At 36.1% G+C, this 20,894-nt stretch overlaps 2 protein-coding genes across 12 annotated transcripts in view; both read right to left on the bottom strand.

Moving 5' to 3' along the window:
• Positions 1 to 623: 623 nt before the first annotated feature.
• LOC131524501 (uncharacterized) lies at positions 624 to 13,729 on the bottom strand. The gene is made up of 11 exons (XM_058751644.1): positions 13,685 to 13,729; positions 6,822 to 6,919; positions 6,497 to 6,646; positions 6,210 to 6,328; positions 5,938 to 6,074; positions 5,759 to 5,852; positions 5,495 to 5,606; positions 4,866 to 5,089; positions 4,557 to 4,725; positions 3,866 to 3,993; positions 624 to 3,562 (listed from the first exon to the last, which is right to left on the bottom strand). Exons 2-11 carry the CDS (start codon positions 6,916 to 6,918, stop codon positions 3,245 to 3,247), a joined length of 1,548 nt encoding a protein of 515 aa, XP_058607627.1. The 5' UTR covers position 6,919; positions 13,685 to 13,729; the 3' UTR covers positions 624 to 3,244.
• Positions 13,730 to 15,694: 1,965 nt separating this feature from the next.
• Positions 15,695 to 20,894, bottom strand: part of def8 (differentially expressed in FDCP 8 homolog) — a 96,508-nt gene continuing 91,308 nt past the window's right edge. For 10 of the 11 annotated variants that reach the window (XM_058752381.1, XM_058752383.1, XM_058752386.1 and 7 more), the window contains 2 exons: positions 17,129 to 17,238; positions 15,695 to 16,459 (listed from right to left, as the gene is read on the bottom strand). In XM_058752381.1, coding sequence (XP_058608364.1) covers positions 16,371 to 16,459; positions 17,129 to 17,238 — 199 coding nt within the window. In that variant the 3' untranslated portion in view covers positions 15,695 to 16,370. Of the gene's footprint in view, positions 16,460 to 17,128; positions 17,239 to 20,894 lie in introns of those variants that run through there. The other variant, XR_009267122.1, reaches the window with a different exon arrangement.

Raw genomic sequence — 20,894 nt, 5'->3', positions numbered from 1 at the left:
CTTTTTCAGATATCTGCAAATTAGAGACTACGTCAGAAAATATTTTCCTAATTTTGAACAACTAAAAAAGCATGGAAAATTAGAGGAAATAAACAGATTTAAAGCTGGAAACTCAAAAGCAGTGTCATATTTCTATAATGTATTAACCGATGTGGTGGAAAGTGACAACTACACAGTAAATTTGCCTGAGTAAAATTTACTCAAATTGAAGAAAATTTTACTCTATGCCAGATAACATTTGATCCCTCTCTAAAAAGAGTAAAAGTTACTCTTTTGATAGAGTTGTTTTTCCAGAGTTAATTATGCTCAATTTAGAGTTAATATTTTACTCTTTCGTGTTATATTTGACTCTATTTAGTGTTTTTTTAAATTAACTCTTGTACTATTTTATTCAGTTCAGAGCTACATGAAATTGACTCTGCTACTTTTTAACTCTGTTCAGAGGAACTTAAAATTTACTCTACCACAATTTACTTCCCCTCCAGAGTTTTTTTTATCATCAATTATGAGTGAACTACAAAGAATAAATAACTTATTCCTCTGAATTACACCATTCACCACTCAAAAAGCCCTAAAATGAAGAACTTGCTTTTCTGTATTAAAATAAAACCAACAACAAACTGTATACTCATGTCTCAATTTTATTTTTCAAGCTCCTCTTCAAACAACATTACACTTGCACTTAATTCACTTGTCATCGTGAATGTGTCATCGTGTTGTGATTGTGAACAAAGATTAAAGAAAAAAAAATGAAATGAAAACAATACTAAAATAAAAAGTAGTAATAATATAATGGAGATGAAAAAGAATTACATGAAACTATATGGTACAATAAACAAATCAGAATCACATCCATAAGACATCAGAATGTCAAACAACTTATGGTGCAAAATATCCTTAATCTCCAAAACATAAGGTGCTTCTGTGGTATGTGCAACTTTGTAAGCATGGATATGTTCGTCTAAACATAACTTTTTCAGTGCAGTTGTTATTAAAAGGATATGCTCATCTTTAATAACAATATTCTGGATTACATGAAATACAGGCATGTCATTTTGAACTTGAACACAAACTGCCAACCCTGACCGATATGTGTTTCCACAGCGCTTGACCCATTTCACGTTTAGGACCTTAGTCCACATAGGCACATTAAGCTTCCCAGCCATCTTATTGCCAACTTCCATTTCATTCAATGGGATCATTTTCCCAGGACCAAATTTCATGGCATTTGGGTCAAATGTTTGCCAAATGTAAGCCATTTGGCACTGGTGTTTCTTTGCTAATGTTTTCGTTATGTTTTTAAAGCTTTTCAGCTGCTTTTTAAAAACGTTATGCTTCGCTTCGTAATGCATACACCAACAATGTATCAGTGGTCCAATTTTCTGCATACAACTGGGGTAATGCATAGTGCAATGATGCTTTGGCAACAAGTTCTTATCTGGAAACAAATGCTTAAAGAAACTGTGGTGTTCTGCAATCAGATGTTTCAAATAAATGGTAATACCAGTGGATATAACTGAAGAAAACACAATATTGACTATCTGAAGCAATAAAATGAACAAATACCAGTGATGATCATTAGGATGCACAAGATCTCCAAACATGATGGGCAGATAACGCAATAAACACCAGCTCTGAGTGGCGTTTAAGCCCAAGTCATTGGAACCCTCTCTTAATTGTACACCAGGAGGTTTGTTGTTTTGTTCCATGAAGCCATAGTTGAAATTCTGAATTCTTCTGCGTACTTCTGCTGATGTGGTGTAATTTTCAATCAGGTGCTGAATTAGTAATTTCATCTCAAATTGAGCAACCCCCTCTAATATGTCGTGCATAATATCAACTGAAAAATTTGCAGTGGTGTGGAAATATTGCAACAAATTTAAAAAGGCAAGACTTTTTTACTCCCATTACATAAGGCAGACTGGGATTGCTCTGCATTCTCTGGCAGTGTTCAGCATGAAGTTCTTTAGTTCGCACTGTCATCTTTGGACTATCTTCACTGAACACTGTCTGAAAGTCCTCTTTCTCTAGTAGGCAAAAGCGGCAACAGTACCTAGCACTAAATGATTCCACAAAACCAAACAAGGAATGGACACCAAGGTTGTCACCAGTAACCTGGACAATGGTTCTATAAACTGTATGATCAAATAAAGGAATCTGAATTCCATTGGTTTCCAGAGTTGAGATATCCTGGACAAGCGGCTCTAGTATTTTATCAAACCCATAGGTTTTGATATCTTGTGCATGAAATAAAGTGACTAAATGTATATTTAGTAAACTCGAGTTGTATTTAGGGGAAATATTTCTAAGGGTAAAATAGATAGCTCCTAACTTATGTATTCCTCGTTTTGATCTAAGGGGTTTGAGCATTCAAATTCATCAAAAAAAAAGCTGGATCTGAACTGCATGTCTTTGTTTTGAGAAGAGTGTATGATTCTTAAAGAATTCTCCATCGTGTATGTCATAAAGACAATTTGGTCTTTGTTGTGAATCTCTCGCCATCATATCTGTAATGTTAGGGTGCTTATAAATGGACTGTAATGTCTCAAGAATTGGTATATATACAAATTTATCCTTAACAATGGTTTGGGCAAAAGTTTCAGTTGTTCTGTTACGCCGCGTCGCAAATCTTGTTCAGAGAACATATTCAACAGGATCTATTTTTCCCCAGTTGTCTGAAAAGTACCGCATTCTCTTGCTCTCAGTGTTTAATGCTGCAAAAGGATTTTGCATTTTTTCAAAACACTGATCAATTTGACACTCAACAACACTTTTTATGGGCTCCTCTAAGGATAGGCTGTTTTTCACTGATTCTTGAGTTTCACTATGAATGTCTCCAATCACTTCTTCTAGAGCACCAACAACATAGTTAATAGTTGTCTCTGCGACACCAGCAACTTTAAGTTCAGCTACCACTGTTGCACAACTGTTTACTATATTTGTTTTTAAGAGTGCAGACTCACAAGGTGGATTTTGGTTTGATAAAACACCTACATCATCTAATGAAATGGAGTTGGTGGTGGATGAGCTTTCACCAGAATCGAGGCATGAACGGTCAATTGCACAACACTTGCTGAGATGCTTTCGTAATCCAGAAAAACTATGGTAAACATGTAAACAACCTCTTTGAGCACATTTTAACTTGAGACTTTTTCCTGGACAAAGGCCATGAACTAACTTGAAGCGCCTTATAAGGTCATTGGCATTAGCATGCCCCTTTTTACAAATGAAACAAATCATCTGCTCACTGGAGGATTCTAGCTCTCAACTCGGCCACTCTGGGATTCACCTTGGTGGTTTCAACGTCTATATCATAGACAGTGGTTTGCAGAAAGCTATACACATTGGTCAATTCCTGACAGTATGAAGTGCCAAAGACAAAGTGAGCTTTGAAAAGCTCATCAACACAGGCCAGTGAATTAGAAGCCTTACAGGGTAGAGTATGTTGGTCAATTACAATAAACCAAGAATGGACCCTACTTCTCTTCGGCCCAACAGCAAGTAGATACGGCTGGAGGCTCTCTCCAATGCTATACAAGTGCCCTTGGATACTGGTACCGGTCTGTGAAAGAATGAAAACACATTAGTGCCAATGTGACTTAACAGTTAAAGTCAATATATAGTATGAATAAAGATACAGTAATGTCTTCCACCAAAGTTTCTGTATAACATACTTCCAGGAGATTCCAACAGATCATTACTAAGTATGTGCTAAGTACAAAAAAATAGCACAAGAACAACAATTTGGAGGACAAGTGATCTTTAAGAGAAATAAGCAAGTCTGAGAAATAAGCAAGTTCAAGTTCACACAGTGACAAAACATTATGAAATAGTGTCATTTGATCTGCTTAATCAGTAGCTTCACCTTGATGAACTTCACAAGATGATCACATGCTTGTCTAGCTGAGATCTTTCCCGGTCTCTTGCGGCCTTGACTTGAGGGTGGCAAAAGGTGAACCAGCATCAGAATGGAAGACATGTTGCTGTCCCAACCTAGAGACACAGAAAAAAAATTAAACACATTTTTTGGTTTTTAGGCAGAAGGGGTTGAGCATAACCTCCTACTCACTTTAACTTGACTTAGCTTCACTTGGAATAGGTGCCAGTATAAATACATTAACCACTCCAGTACTTTAGTTAACACAGCACACAGATTCAGTATTAAGAGCACATTCATGGCCTAATCTTGATGACTAGATGTGTGGATGAATTTAGGTGAGACCTCCACAGATATTGAACTGAGGTCATACAGTTAAACTTTACCAACAATCAAAGATGCTTTTGTTATTCAGACTCCCAAATGAAAACTATTTCAAACTGTAAATATGCAAATCCTGTACTAGGCCCTTGCGAAAAGATCAGGGTAGAAATGTTAGAGAAACAGGTGAATTCTGACAGTTTACCCATTGCAAATCTGTGTTGCATATGAATCATATGTAATGGGTAAAGTTGTGACCACAATTTAAACTCTGTAGATCTGAATACAGCTATGCTTGTCATGAATGTGTAACTTCCTCTTAAACAATTTAAGGTGTACCACAATATAGATAAAGTACCTTCTTCAACTTCAGTGGCTTCAGCATTTTGGATGAGGTCTTGGAGCTCACTAGTCTGTGTGAGGCCACGGCTCTGTACAATAACCTTTGGTTTTATGTTGGTAGACCACTTCTCCAACAACTTTGCAGAGGTCGCATCACCAAACAGAAGTCCAAAATCTTGATCAATCTGCCAAAGATAATTAAAGTAGGTATCATAGTAGGAACTGACTTTGTTTACCTAACGAGTCTCTGTTACTGCAGAACAACAATAGCACTTGATTTCATATTTGTCTGTTTTCATGTTTTAAGGATTTAAGTCTCACATACCAAGCCTGGTATATCCAGGAATCGCGGGAAAATTGATAGAATATCAGTTGACTTTTTAGGGTCGTGCAGGAGCTTCTGGCGATAGGCCAGTGTTAACTTCATCTTTTCCTTTACCACTGCCTCATCAACTGTATGCTTCATCAGGGCTATTGCTTCCTGACACTGACGGTCTTCAGTCAAACAGCAGTCTTCTTTGTAGGGATGTCTGTTAGCAGTTGGCCCACCTGAAAGTGTTTAAGACAATATGAAAACCACATTTGTGGTTACTTTTCTTTCCAAAGCACAATGCATTAATGCCAAAACTAGATAAATGACAGGAAATAACATGCATATATCCCAGAGTGACATTTAAATTTGCCCAACACTGATGATTATGCAAAACATGTTTGCATTTAAAAAGAACAGCGATTATATTTTGTAGAGATGCTATGTAACATGAGACCTCATTTACAATATGACTTAATTACAGACCAATTTGGAACAAAAGAATACTTCAAAGACAAGTCACAAATGTTAAGATGAGTAAAATAAGCAAGTTGTATATTCATTTGAAAATAAAAAAAGTTAACCGAGCCTAATAAATATTAGCCAAGCTAATAAAAGCATTGACTTAATATCAAATCTTGCACCTGTTTGTGGTTGCCGTGGGTGCTTCATCCGTCCCTCTGATGTTTCTTTCTGCAGAGTTTTAATTCTCCACGCCAAATATCCACTTCCATCTTCTGCATTGTAATAATGCTCCTATTACCAGAACAATACACAGACCTAGTAGTTATACATTACCCGATTAAGGCAATAAATGCCATATCAATTATAATGAAGATTACTCTACAATATACAGAATGTCTTCTCCTCCTGTAAATCAAAAATATTGAGAGGCAACAGCTACTTACATATCCAAGCTTGCTCCTGGGGTCAGCCAAGCATGGGAATAGGGAAATGATTCCCTTCGCATATTCTTCCTTCAAATGTCGGGAAGGGCTTGTTCTACACACACAAACCAAAATCAATTATAATTATAACCCATAACATCATAAACATCAATTCACGAAGTAATGTATGAACAACTTACCCATGTTCATTTGTCAAATTTGCTACCAAGATTTTCACCATGTCACATCTTCGGGCATCTGACAGACCTTTGGTGCGGGCATATTCGTTTATAACCTTTTCACCTCCGGGGCTGCTCTTTAGGATATTTTCGATCATCTGGAGGGGGAATGATGCAATATTGTGCAGAGATTATAAATTAACAACTGACAAGTGTACATAGTTCCAAATATTTTAAAATTTTTAAGTCATTCTATATAGATGTAATTTAGAGGCAAGATTGGTGATCCTTACTTGGGCAAGACGACATTCCTTAGCTTTATTTCTTTCAGGAGGGCTTCTAATCAACAATGCTGTGTCATCGGACTCTGACGTACCTTCAGTATCTCCTAATGAGCTTGAGCTTAAAGAATCTTCAATATAAACCATATCAATGGTCTGATTATCTGTTCATGCTACTGTGGTAGCTACACAGCTATTAAGAATTAATCCAATAGCCACATTAGCCTATGCAAATCAGTGAATTGGTGAATATTGCTGGGAATAAACACAAAACTTAATAAGCATGTCAAACAATTTACCATCAATGTTTGCTGTGCCTGGGATGAAAATTTCTAGGACACCAAGATCTGGTTGTGTCAGCAGATATCCGAATGCTTCCTCATCAACTTCTGTCTTCGAGTCATCAAAGACTTTAACATCCATTGTAGGAAGATCAAATTTCTTGGCAACTGAAGGAAGACACACCAATGGAAAATTTACAAAAAGCCAGCAATGCCAAAGGAACTACAATAGTTATTTTAACCCCATAATATACAATCATACACTTAATATATTACTATTAAAAAATAATTTTCAGAGGGAAAAGTATTTATGATATTAACAACACTAAAGTTTATCTCTTACCACATTCCAAAAACGATTGAAATGTAAAAGGATTCGAAGAAAAAATATATTTCTTGCTGTCTTTGAACTTCACTCTGACAACATTGTTGGTTTGCATCCTGAAGGAACCAAAAAGTCAAAGTTAAACAAGGCGATAACACTCACAACATGAATTATCTTTGTTCACAAATGTGTTTTTAATATGTAATAACTGTCCAATAGTTCTGTTAAGGCAGGGTGCTCAATATCTCTATATTCGGATGGTAATTGTTTGTCGTGTGAAATAAATCTGCATGGCACCTCAATGATGAATCTCATGCATTCAGATGGTGATTTATTCACGGAGGAGTGAGTTCTATGATCCTACGAACCAGGGAACACGCTGCTCACGTGTAATAATGTAATAGGCTATTCTTGGGAATTTTTAATTTAATAAGTAAGATTTAATTTAATAGGAAATTAATATCCTATTTATTATGTGATTATTTACATCTGTTAAAAACTAGGAAGATAGACAATTTAAATGAACTTCTTTTTAACTCAAAATGATGAATGTCATTTTTAAAATATGAAAATTAGTGAAAATAAGTTATAATGCAGCCTCTTATTTACATAAGGTAAACATAAAGTTGCTTGGTTTACATTTTTAATGTATATAGTCTAATTGTAGGCTATATTATGTTAACATTGTATTGCTTTAACGGCCCATTTCTAATGTTTAACTGTTTATTTCCCTCTTTCTCCTTTCAACTGAGGTGGAGCAGTGATTAAATATTGTTCTTGTAAATACTTCCCAGCATTTCAGTAATAAAAGTGTACATATTACAAATGCATGCAAATACAGTGAAGCAACAGTTGTGTTCCGCAGTGGTCAAAAATGATTCAAACAGTGAACTCTATATTGAAACACCAACATTCTAGATTTAGGTGGCAATAAAATCTCTGACTAGTATGGAGCGAATTTTTTGGCAATATTCATCAAACAAATCCAGTGTTTTGCAAATAAACACAATCTGCTTTGCAAAGAAAACTCGTCTTTCAAACAAATGCAAACCGATTTGCAAATACAAAACTATTTGAGAGAAAATGCAGAGTTATGGACAAATGTTTATTGTGTGTTACAACTGTGAGACTCATTTGCTATTTTATGAGGAAATGTGACTTGATTTTTCTCACAAATGCATGCAGGCGGATTTTCTCACATGTCTCCAAACAGATTTTCTCACAAATGCAATCTAAAAACAGCAGATGGCGCTGTTGGTCAATTTACGCTAGTCTCTCGGGACCCAAAACACCTTTTCAGGGAATACAGCAGACCAACATGAGTGGGAAACAGGTGAGTTTCTGTCTTACTATATCTATAATTAACCATTTAGCCTAGGTGTTTTCACAAAGTGTCCCCACTACAAAGTTAGTGAAATTCACAATAAGTGCTGTAAAGTTGTTAGTTTAAAAATCAGTAGTGACATGGTTAAACATTTAAGTAGTTAGTCTTTCCTTATAAAAAACTGATCCATTCTCTTTACCTCTTATCCTCTGTTGGATTGCGGGATATAGAATATATAGGCTACATATGTTGATACAATTGTTTAACATTCAAAACAATGCAGGGGTATAACAATAAATTGTGTCACAATATATAGTAATTTTAAATGCAAATGTATTATGGATAGCGACAATATTGTGTACCAAAAATGAAAGCTTAGACAATTTAATTTAGTATCAGATATAGTAATATCACCCAAGAGGTCATTAATTATTAACAAAAAACTTTTTAAATGTTATAACACTGTGCAATTATTTGTGTCAAAAATAATTATGTAATTTTGTAGCTAAGCAAAATTATGAATATTTCTCTTCTGGTGTCACTCTTGTCATGTGAATTGGGGAGAAGTTCACGCTGATATAATACTAAATTCAGCGTTTTAATAAACATTGGTTTACCAGTATTTCAGAATGCTTTTAACAATGGAATGATTAGAAAAAAAACTTTGGGGTCGAAGGCCGTGGGTTTTGTGACGTTTTCATGATGACCACGAAAATAACTACAAATACAGATACGAGTATTGCATAGTTTTAAACTGCAAAGGTTCTACTTTTATTTGTGTATAGTCTTAATAACAACAGAACAATGTGCTTTTGTAAAATAAAGAAAACAAACAGGGTGCGTTCTCTGCCGTGTCTGGGAATTTTCTTCACTGGCACATTAATAAAACAACCTGAATCTCAGTGAAAATATGCCTCACATACATGATACATATATGTATAGAAAGCTTGACATCTCTACTTTTAAATAAATCAATTCAAATTGAAAACAAATATTCTCTGATTAGGCCTATATAATCTGTATGAAAGTAAGGAGAGGGACAGTTTCTCCTGTAATGTGATCCCGCCTTACACTGAGCGCTCTGATCGCATGTTAATGATCTGAGATCAACCAGATAAACATGTAGATGCCCCTGAAAAATGGCATCAAAATGTCTAACTTCATCATAGAATTTAGCCTATTTTCTTTTTTTGTGCGTTGGATGATGGCACGCTACACGGGTGAAGACACACTCTGGACAGCGAGGACTCTTCTCGGAGTGACTCAGATGACGTTTGCATTTTGAAGAGCCACTAATATAATTCCTGACAGTAGCCTTTTATTCTTAACTTCATGAGTTAAAATGTTGCTCGCCATATATAAAAGCTACATATTTTGAGTTGGGCTTTTCCAAACAGGCTATCGTCAGACTAAAATCTTCCAGTATTCAGAGTAAAATATTGGTTGAAATATGAAATATCTCCTTACAGGCCACTTTTAGTTTTAAATGTTGTACAAGGCATGTATATAAACTACTGTATGCTATACAGTATATAAACATAAATATGATAATAAACTATGATATCCCTTACGAAAATTAAAGTTGGTTTTACTATAGTAAAAGTGTGGTAACCATCTTTTTTTTTTGCAGGTTACCATTTCTGTAATGGCAGCTTTTCTGCAAATACCATGGTATTTATTTAGTAAAACCATGGTTAATTTTCGAAAGGGATATCGATGTTTAGATAATATTTCGCACATTTATATAGTTGAATCACAATAAAGCTCATCTGAACTTAAACTAGTTTAATTATAGTAGCCTATTTGTAATTAGTTTAGCCTACTCCTTTCAGTAGGTTGTCTATGTGTAGTTTTATACTTGTTTAAACTTTTACTGCAGAGGTAGCCTACAACATTTCTCTCCACTGTAGGCTATGTCACATCATATATAGCAGAATGACAATAAATCTTACTTGACCTAATGTAAAAATAAAATTCATTTTTGGTACACAGTTGTCGCTATCCAAAATACATCTGCATTTTAGTATTACAATATATTGTGACAATTTATTGTTATACCTCTGCATTTTTTTGAATGTTGAACAATTGTATCAACATATGTAGCCTATATATTCTATATCCTGCGATTCAACAGAGGATAAGAGGTACAGAGATATGGAGGACCAAACCTGCCATATTTAGAAATAAATAAATAAAGAAAGAAATGTACAAAGAAATGTAAAAAAAGCAAAAATAAATAAATAAATATATAAATAAATGTACAAAGAAAAGTAAAAAAGCAAAAATAAATGATTATTTATAATTTTATTTCCTTATTTATGTATTTTTTCATTTTTTTCCACATTTATTTATTCATTTATTTATTTCCACTTTTATTTATTTTCACATTTATATATTTATTTACGTATTTATTTATTTATTTCCACATTTATATATTTCCACATTTATTTATTTATACATTTATTTATTTTCACATTTATTTATTTATACATTTCATGTCCGTAGGGTAATGAGGAGGGCGTGTTTTACATCAGGAAAAGCAATCGAGCCAGAGTAGTCGAGGGGTAAGCTTGAGGCCACAGTGACACCTTGTCGTGCCCAAACGAAGTACAAGAAGTGTAGCCTATATGACGCGCCTGTAGATAGTGTGGGATGAATGACTTAGATGGGCGATATGACCAAAATCTTATATCACTGTTATTATTTCAGTTTCACGCGGGGGGTTCTTTCGGCTGGGAAGCCTGCTATCTGTGATCGCGTGCATTTGCTGAAGCTCATGAAGCATGCAGTCGCTCTCTTATGCGCGCTGTTTTTTTAGGTTTCACTTTCAAAGCATACAAGGCATGTTTCCAATATTCGGAATAGAAGGAGGTTATTGTAGAAGATTGGTCGCCTCGCGCCTCTTCCCGTGTGGACAGTCACCGCATCAACTGATTATAATGGGTTCTCTTGGTGTAGACACGGCTTTAGATACGGATTAATCACACGTTTTAGGATGGAAATATCCAGAATTAGGTCAAACAAGAGGTGTCCACGGGAACGGAGCTAGTGAAACACACACGACATGCATTGAACATACAAGCATCATGCTCATCCAAACAGCGCCTGTCGTGTACCCTCAGCTTTTTTTTATTATAAAATAATAAAGGGCTGTACTAGTAAAAATCCAATCAGTGTCAACAAAAGCCGGAGACATCATTACTGAATGCATTTACACTGCAATAAGCCTACAAATGCATAAAATGTTATGAAATTAATGTTTTAAAGTTTAAAGGCAGAAATATGTCGATATGTCAATCTATTAAATGATATATTTAATATGAAACTAAAACAGACACTAGGTGGGGCCAAGTCACTGTTTTACCGAGTGAGTTCAATCCATTCAGCTGATTCCTTCAAATTACGCTGATTACGAAAACACCACTACTTGTTGCCGCGGTTCAGCTGTGGATTTGTTTCTGTGATCATTATATGTAGGCCTAAGGTCACGTGTTTTTTTAAAGAAATAAAACATATTTTCATGATAAAAATGATCAAAAAGATGGCAGGTAGGGTAGGGGACATGTTCGGCGAACACGACTTCTTATGTTGAGAGAACATTTCTCGTGGCCATGCGTTTAATGCACGAACCTGCGTGACCATAGCAACCTTGTATATTCAGACATTAATATTATGAATAAATTAATAAAATGTTTTGAATTAAAAAACCTGGATGGATGGGAAAGATAGTAATGTTTTTTTTTTTTTTTTCTAGGCATGTTACATGTCTTATTTTTAAGTGTATTGATTATAACAAGGTTCATAAATGTTGTCCGTGGACTGTAACCTATATATCTGCAACATATCACGCACTAATACAGTTAGGTTAATATAATATTTTCTTAATTCTTCGCTTTATTAAATTCAAAACATTTGATCAATTTATTCATAATATTAATGTCTGAATATACAAGGTTGCTATGGTCACGCAGGTTCCTGCATTAAACGCATGGCCACGAGAAATGTTCTCTCAACATAAGAAGTCGTGTTCGCCGAACATTTTTTTTTAAATGCCCCTGGACATCAGTTTACAGGTTTGTTTCTGATGCTGTCAATGTTGTTTTTGGTTTTTGGTTACATTAAAAAACTGCAGTTAGCTCAAAAAGCTGAGGGTACACGACAGGCGCTGTTTGGATGAGCATGATGCTTGTATGTTCAATGCATGTCGTGTGTGTTTCACTAGCTCCGTTCCCGTGGACACCTCTTGTTTGACCTAATTCTGGATATTTCCATCCTAAAACGTGTGATTAATCCGTATCTAAAGCCGTGTCTACACCAAGAGAACCCATTATAATCAGTTGATGCGGTGACTGTCCACACGGGAAGAGGCGCGAGGCGACCAATCTTCTACAATAACCTCCTTCTATTCCGAATATTGGAAACATGCCTTGTATGCTTTGAAAGTGAAACCTAAAAAAACAGCGCGCATAAGAGAGCGACTGCATGCTTTCGCGAGCTTCAGCAAATGCACGCGATCACAGATAGCAGGCTTCCCAGCCGAAAGAACCCCCCGCGTGAAACTGAAATAATAACGGTGATATAAGATTTTGGTCATATCGCCCATCTAAGTCATTCATCCCACACTATCAACAGGCGCGTCATATAGGCTACACTTCTTGTACTTCGTTTGGGCACCACAAGGTGTCACTGTGGCCTCAAGCTTACCCCTCGACTACTCTGGCTCGATTGCTTTTCCTGACGAAACACGCCTCCTCATTACCCTACGGACAAAGAAATGTATAAATAAATAAATGTGAAAATAAATAAATGTATAAATAAATAAATGTGGAAATATATAAATGTGGAAATAAATAAATAATTGTCAGTCTGCTGTATTCCCTGAAAAGGTGTTTCGGGTCTCGAGAGACTAGCGTAAATTGACCAGCAGTGCCATCTGCTGTTTTTGGATTGCATTTGTGAGAAAATCTGTTTGGACACATGTGAGAAAATCCGCCTGCACGCATTTGTGAGAAAATCAAGTCACATTTCCTCATAAAAAGGCAAATGAGTCTCACAGTTGTAACACACAATACATATTTGTCCATACCTCTGCATTTTCTCTCAAATAGAGTTTTGTATTTGCAAATCAGTTTGCGTTTGTTTGAAAGTCGAGTTTTTCTTTGCAAAGCAGATTGTGTTTATTTGCAAAACGCTGGATTTGTTTGATGAATATTGGCACAAAATTCGCTCCATAGGACTTCCACTGCTGAGAAACCCGGAAATGTGAGAAAGGTCCATTGTAAGACAGTGAGCAACTCCTTTTGTTTGTCCAAGGGAGCAACAGTAACTAAGGGGGGCGGGGCTTACCGATAGGTCAATTCAAATAATGAACAGTAAACCAAAACAGATTTGATCATTTTTTAACTAATGAAAACACAAAACATGCAAAAGACATCGTTTACAACATTTGCAATTTATATAAAAAAAAAATTAAATGCTAAATATTATTAATATTACTAATATAGTAATACATAAATAATGTTACTGAAAAACTAAAGCAACTATTTACAGTATTTACTGTGTAGGAAGACACTCAAGGCAGCCACTAAAAAGGTTTGTTCTCTTGACCAACTGGATGCACTAAACCCACTGAAAGACAGGAAAAGGAGAGAGAAAGAGTGAGAAATTGTGTAAGCAAAACAAATCAAACTTTCAACATGTTTGTGAGAAAGGGATATATTCACTCGACAAAGCTTACGCATCTGTGCCGCTGCACGCTCAATCCACTCAGCGTACTTTGCTTACAGCTCGCGCACATCAGCTATGCAGGCATTAATACTGAATGTTTAATATTATTCATTGCATACATCTGCTTCGTAGATAATGGTTCTCCCCCTCATGGAATTTCCTTTAAGTTCCTTTCCAAGCCGGTGTACTATATCTACCTCTTGTTGTATTTTGCTGGTGAGCTCTGGAAGAACTTCACAACAGATATCCACGACCTGCGCCTTTATGTCTTCACCTGCCTGTTCTGCCAGGCCATACAATCTCAGATTCCATCTTCTTTTGTATCTTTCTACCTCATGAGCCTTGAATCGATCTCATACATTTTCTTACCATGTCCGTCACTGATCATCTTCATATACTTTTTCAAATTTTTTATGTCATCTTTAACATATTTTACTTCAATGAAGAGGAATTCTGTTGTTTTCTTCAAAAACTTCAATGCTCACCGTATTTGCCCTTAAGAGTTCCTGTAATCCATTGACTCTTTCGTTTATTCATCGCACAATGTTTTCTTCAATTTCAGAGAGCGACGGCTCGCTTTTACTTTTCTTCGGATAAGGAGGAATCCGGTAAAGGAATTATAGTGCCTTGCACAACATATGAGTGCGACAAATGTGCACTTCATTGTCTTTGTTCTTAATCATTCTCTTTGACTTTACTCTCCTTCTCTTTTCATTTTTTTCCGCCATTTGGTGCCGTCTCTGTAAGTTAGTTGCAAAGTTCAAAGATATACTGCAACAGTCTAGGTTAATTATTGGACCAATAATAAAATCTTACATTTAAATTCTGAGTGATTTACTTTTTCAACAAAAAGAACGATTTGAGGTGAAGGAAACAACCTTTATCCTCAGCTTCTCAAAACTATCTCATGCCACAGCCATATCATCCTGCAGCCCAAGACTGGTTGCCCAAGACTGGTTGCCCAATGAAGCTAAGCAGGGTTGAGCCTGGTCAGTAGCTGGAAGGGAGACCCTCTGGGAAAACTAGGTTGCTGTTTGAAGAGGTGTTAGTGAGGCCAGCAGGGGGTGCTCACCCTGTGGTCTGTGTGGGTTCGAGAAGTGCCATGGGATTTTTAATGACTAAAGAGAGTCAGGACCTCGGTTTAACGTGTCCTCCGAAAGACGGTGCTTTTTAACAGTATAGTTACTGTATAAGCACCGTCTTTCGGAGGAGACGTTAAACCGAGGTCCTGACTCTCTTTGGTCATTAAAAATCCCATGGCACTTCTCGTAAAGAGTAGGGATGTAACACCTGTTCAAATTGCCGCCACTGGCCCTTGTCAAACATGGCCTCCTAATAATCCCCATCCACTTGATTGCTTGAAGCTTCCATAACTGACGCAGATTTAGAGAAAATTACTGTTGTTTTTCAAATCAATAATTTTACGTATTTATTCCCAACACTTCCTTAAGCTTTAAGTTACATCTCAAATGACAAGGGATCAACTTATAATTGTGTTTATATTAATTAGCCAGTGAACTCATTCTCTCAGACAGCGGCCTAGGTATGCGGAACATTTGCAGCTTATATGGATGGAACGCCACTGCTTCAATCACATCGTAATTATTTCATTTCAAATCCATTGTAGTGGTGTATTAAAGGCAAAAGCACAAAAATTCAGTCAGTGTCTGAAAACTTCCGGACCTGACTTTATGTGTGTGTGTTGAGATGAAATGACAAAATTAAGCAAAGCCAATCATTATCTATGCCATTTATGGTGAAGAGAAAAATTTTATTAAAATGTGGTGGTCATCTTAGTCTACTTGAGTAATGCTAAAAGCAAGGCTGGAAGACAGCTGAGCATGTTCCATTTTTTTTTGTTTTATTCATGCTTTGTGTGAAGATATCTTGATATTGGACTTCATAACACTTTATATGTTGTCTTGCACAGTTATTACAGAGAAAATTAAATAGCATTCTGTCATTTAATAGCATACAGTTTTACACCAGGTAATTGCATTACAGAAGACTCCATTCTGAGATAATCTTAAACCAGAAATAGTTGCACAGCATTTGTTCTAGAACATTAATTATCATATATAATTAATTATCAGCATATTATCTACTACATTAAACCACAGTGTATTATGGGGATATAACTATAAAGCAGAACATAGTGTAGCCTTGTAGTATTTTTTTTTCCTTGTCCCTTAAAAAGCATGCTACCCAGGATTACATGTAGGAAGACATCAAATTGATTTCACAGTCACATTCTTAAGAGGAACATGCCATTGTTAAAGTTTGACACGGATGATTTCTCTTTGGACTAAAGAACTGTAACAGTAACAAGTTCTATATTTATGGGAATATAGTTTTCAAAATGTGAGGTTTTCCTGCTATGCTGACACTTCAATCAATGTCAGTTCAGAAGCTGACAGAAGCATGGTTAAAACATCAAGAACAAATAAACTGAATATAAGACAAGTTCTGACTCTGAAGATATTTCACAGTATTTGTGATGCATCCATCTGTCCGGCTCATCTACGGGTTCTGAGACTCCTCGTGTTGCCGTTCCAGCATTCTTGCACAGCGTGGACATGTGGTCGAGTTATCATAGTAACAATCCCTAAGATAGACAGCCATATCACAATTAGGAAACAAAAGCTAAACTTAGAGGGACTGAACAGGTACATGAATGCAAGCACTTTTAGCCACATAAGCTTGATTTTTTGCATTACAAGAACCTTGAATTCTCAGCATTGCCACAAGTCTGTGTCAGCCGCACCGCATGGATACACTGTTTTCGTTCAAATCAAAGCATAAATAAACATAGAAGATATATCCGTGCGGTGCGGCTGACACAGAACAGCACACGCAGTTTGCGTCCAGTGGATATTCTCCAAAATGGCACTACGTTGACGCAGATGAGATGAATTGTTGAATAAATATCCTTTAAAGAATCCCTTAAAGTATGTGCTTTAGATTCCTTTTATTTATGACATATTTTTGTGTCATTTATGTCATATTTTTATGTCACTCCTATTTTAAAATAAAGTATTGTTTCATCAATCAGGTTATTTCTGTTTATTGCACATTGCTCTATTAATACAAGTCTGTTTTACTCATGGCCACAACAATATTTTGTGGCCAAGATATATTATCACATTCCCATAAGTTAATATGATATGGTCACAACAAAGTTTAGCAAACCAAACATGTACCTTCCAAGGCCCCATAGCAATGCATATAGCATGTGGTAAAATGCAAAATGTATCTGATTTGTTCAAAAACAAACCTGTGGAAAACAGCAAAACAGTCATGACAGACGGAGGTGTGGTTGTCGAATGGGAAGAGAATGTCACCCTCTTTACACAATTCACACATGAAGCCTTTGGCCTGGCATTTCTGATGGTACAAAGACAGAGAGAGTTAAGACAAAAAAAAAAAAAGACGGCACAGTAGCACACTCACACATAACTAAACTAATTTTACCTTTGAGGCTGCTTACATTAGACATATAATTCAGAGTTGAGCTGAAATTGTAAAATAACACCCTAAATATTTTTGGGTGGTTTGTTTTACAGGTTTACTTTAGTATAGGGACCAATTCTCACTATTAACTAGGTGCTTATTAGCATGCCTATTAATAACATATTGGCTGTTTATTAGTACTTATAAAGCGCATATTCTGCATGACCATATTAGGGGTGTGCGATATTGAAAAAAAAAAATATCTCAATATTTTTGGGGATTTTGTTCGATAACGATAATCAAACGATATTTTGCTGAGTGTGTTATTGTGCTGATATCTGAAAAGCTTCAGTTTTTGATATCCTTCATATTCTGTGTGGACAGTTCACATCAGTGATAAAAATTTATCTTTTCATATAGGTTTAAATTGATTTTTACCTTTTATGGGCAATCTTACCTTTAATAAAGCCATTTTTTTCTAAATGTGTGCATCTTTTGAGTCAAATTGTTACATTTAATCAGTCAATTAGAATAATAAGACATTTAGGCTGTTACCAAACAATTGAAACCAGTATCAAGTCAAGTCATCTTTATTTATATAGCGCTTTTAACAATACAGATTGTGTCAAAGCACTTAACAGTATCAAATTGGATAGAGTGTCAGTACTGTATAATGATAAGATTAAACACTCAATTTTCAGTTAAAGGCATTTCATTATTGAATTCAGAGATGTCATTGTCTAGCTCAGTTTAGTTTAACTAGTATCTGTGCAACCAAATCGACGATAATTGCTAGAAATTAAGTGTTCCCAACTGAGCAAGCCAGAGGCGACAGCGGCAAGGAACCAAAACTCCCTCTGTGACAGAAAGGAGAAAAAAACCTTGGGAGAAACCAGGCTCAGTCGGGGGGGCCAGTTCTCCTCTGACGAAACCCGCAGTTCAATTCCAACCGCAGCCATGTCAGATTGTGTAAAGGGCTTATCTGATTCCCTTGGTCTTGTCCCGATGGAGCATTTTAATTTATAATTTAATGTATTTGTTATATTTGTGTTTTATTCATTATTTGAAGTTTTTCATTTATATGATTTATTCATTTGCTATAATTGTAAGGTATAGTTTAATGCATTTATTGTTTCTCTGTGTATTTTTGTAATATATATTTGTTTGTTTATTATAATTTAAATGTATGTCTCAGGGGCTCTCCGCTGACGATCAGGGCTGCAGACATCATCTCTTGGTGCTGATCCACCATCTGGTCGGATATGGACTGAGAAACAGAATAAGAAAGAAACTGACAAATATTAGCGTAGATGCTATTCTTCTTACGATGTAACGAGTGCATCATGTGTTATGGGGTTCCGGTTGATCTAATTAATGCAGCCTAACAATCCTTTAACGGATTTGAATAATAGAAGCGTATTAGTGTGTTATGTGTACGCCAGGATAAAGAGATGTGTCTTTAATCTAGATTTAAACTGACAGAGTGTGTCTGCCTCCCGAACAGTGTTAGTGTAGATTGTTCCAGAGTTTGGGCACTAAATAGGAAAAGGATCGCTTAATTACGCTTAATATTCCTTAAGCGTAAAGGAGCAACTGTATCTAAAGTGCTAGAGAAGAGAGAGTCCATAGTTTCAGTTACATCATCAAGTTGTTCTGAGCTATTTGATATGCTGAGGAACTGAGATAAGTCAGGAAGATAATTTATAAAGCAGTCTTTTGTGGTAGAAGTGATGGTTCTACCATATTTGTAACAAGGAGTTGGCTTTACAGCTTTAGCTATATGGAATATACAGGAGACTAGATAAAGATCATCGCTCTGCTGCAAAATTTCAACGCCACTGACATCAATTCCATGTGACAGTATTAAATCTAGAGAATGATTTCGACAATGAGTAGGTCCTGACACGTGTTGTTTAACACCTGTTGTAAACCTTTATTCCTCTTGTCGAAGCAGAGACCAGGAGACGTTGGGATATCTTTCATACAGAAGTTACTCTTTATTGAGAACTCGCTGTGCGTCGCTGTAGTCATCCAAGTCTAACTAAAGCAGTGATACATTGTAGTTTAAATACATTTAGGGGGCAGTGCTTAGGAATGGAAACAAAACACCTGGGTGACGACTTTAAACAAAGCATGCAAATGAGAGAGGATTTGATTCTATCAAGAGAAAACCGGTTTGGCAGGTTATCTGGCTTGCTCAAAAGAGAAAGACAGACCCAATCAGCTTAACACTCGATTGCATTGGTAATCCAATCAGTCTAACGATTCAACGTCTGGGCCAGGGGCTCCGAAAGCCATTTGCAGAACAAAAGATTCGAGTCTCAGTGATCTGACTCATTTAACTTACAATAAGAGAACAGGAACTGGCAGGGACCTCTTGTTACCAACTTTGTTTAACAGAATCGTTCATCTGATGTCATCATCTTCACCATAAATACTAAATACAATGTATATAACTTCTTCAGTTTGTACACTATTACATTGGAATCTAAATTAAACATTTAAATAAATTTGTAACCCCACACACCAATAGAGTTTAGAATGTCTATAAATGCTGATCGCAATGAATCTTTTTCATTATCAACATGGATATTAAAGTCACCAACAATTAGGACTTTATCTGCAGCCAGCACTAACTCAGATAGAAAATCAGCAAATTCTTTAATAAAGTCTGTATGGTGAAAATATTGTTATAAATTGTAGCAACACCTCCCCCTTTACCTTTTGGACGCGGTTCATGTTTATAACAGTAATCTTTGGGTGTAGACTCGTTTAAAGTAATGTAATCATCTGGTTTTAGCCAGGTTTCTGTCAAACAAAGCACATCTAGTTCATGGTCAGTGATCATATCATTTACAAAAAGTGCTTTTGTAGAAAGGGATCTAATATTTAATAAACCAAGTGTTATCATGTGTTTATCTGTATTATATCATTTTTTTATTTGTTGAACATCAATTAAACTGTTACTATTACTTTGGTTTGGATGTTTTCTGTATTTTCTAGTTCGGGGAACAGACACAGTGTCTATAGTGTGATATCTAGGTGAAAGAGTCTCTATGTGCTGAGAATTAACTGACTTCTGTGACGTGAGCTGGCTAGCAGACGGTCGGTTTAGCCAGTCTGTCTGCTTCCTGACCTGGGCTCCAGTTAGTCAAATACGAACTCTAAGACTATGTGCCATATTTCTAGAGAGAAGAGCGGCACCACCCCAAGAGGGATGAACACCATCTCTTTTTAACAGGTCAGGTCTGACCCAAATTTTTTTCCAATTGTCTATAAAGCCTATGTTTATTTTGATATTTTGATTGGAACGGAAGAGTGGTGCTTTGACCTGCGACTAGGCCGCCTCACAGTCACCCAGTTGCCCTGCTGCATGGGCTCAACTGGAACCGACCAATGTACAGGACTCCCTGAGCTAGTCGCATTCAAAGCAGTATCTACAGCCCTCACATTCTTACTATCCTCAACTAAAGTTTGGAATGCGTCTCTAGTTCTAAAATCTTCTCCATCAGCCTAACTATTTCCCTGCATTTATCACATGTGAATCCCTCGCTGCTGACAGAGACAGATAAACTGTACATGTGGCAAAC

This window comes from Onychostoma macrolepis, chromosome 18 (genome assembly GCF_012432095.1).
Source record: "Onychostoma macrolepis isolate SWU-2019 chromosome 18, ASM1243209v1, whole genome shotgun sequence".
NCBI classification, from domain to species: domain Eukaryota; kingdom Metazoa; phylum Chordata; class Actinopteri; order Cypriniformes; family Cyprinidae; genus Onychostoma; species Onychostoma macrolepis.
Note: the sequence above shows the minus strand (reverse complement) of the source record. Positions and strands in the feature narration are given on the sequence as shown.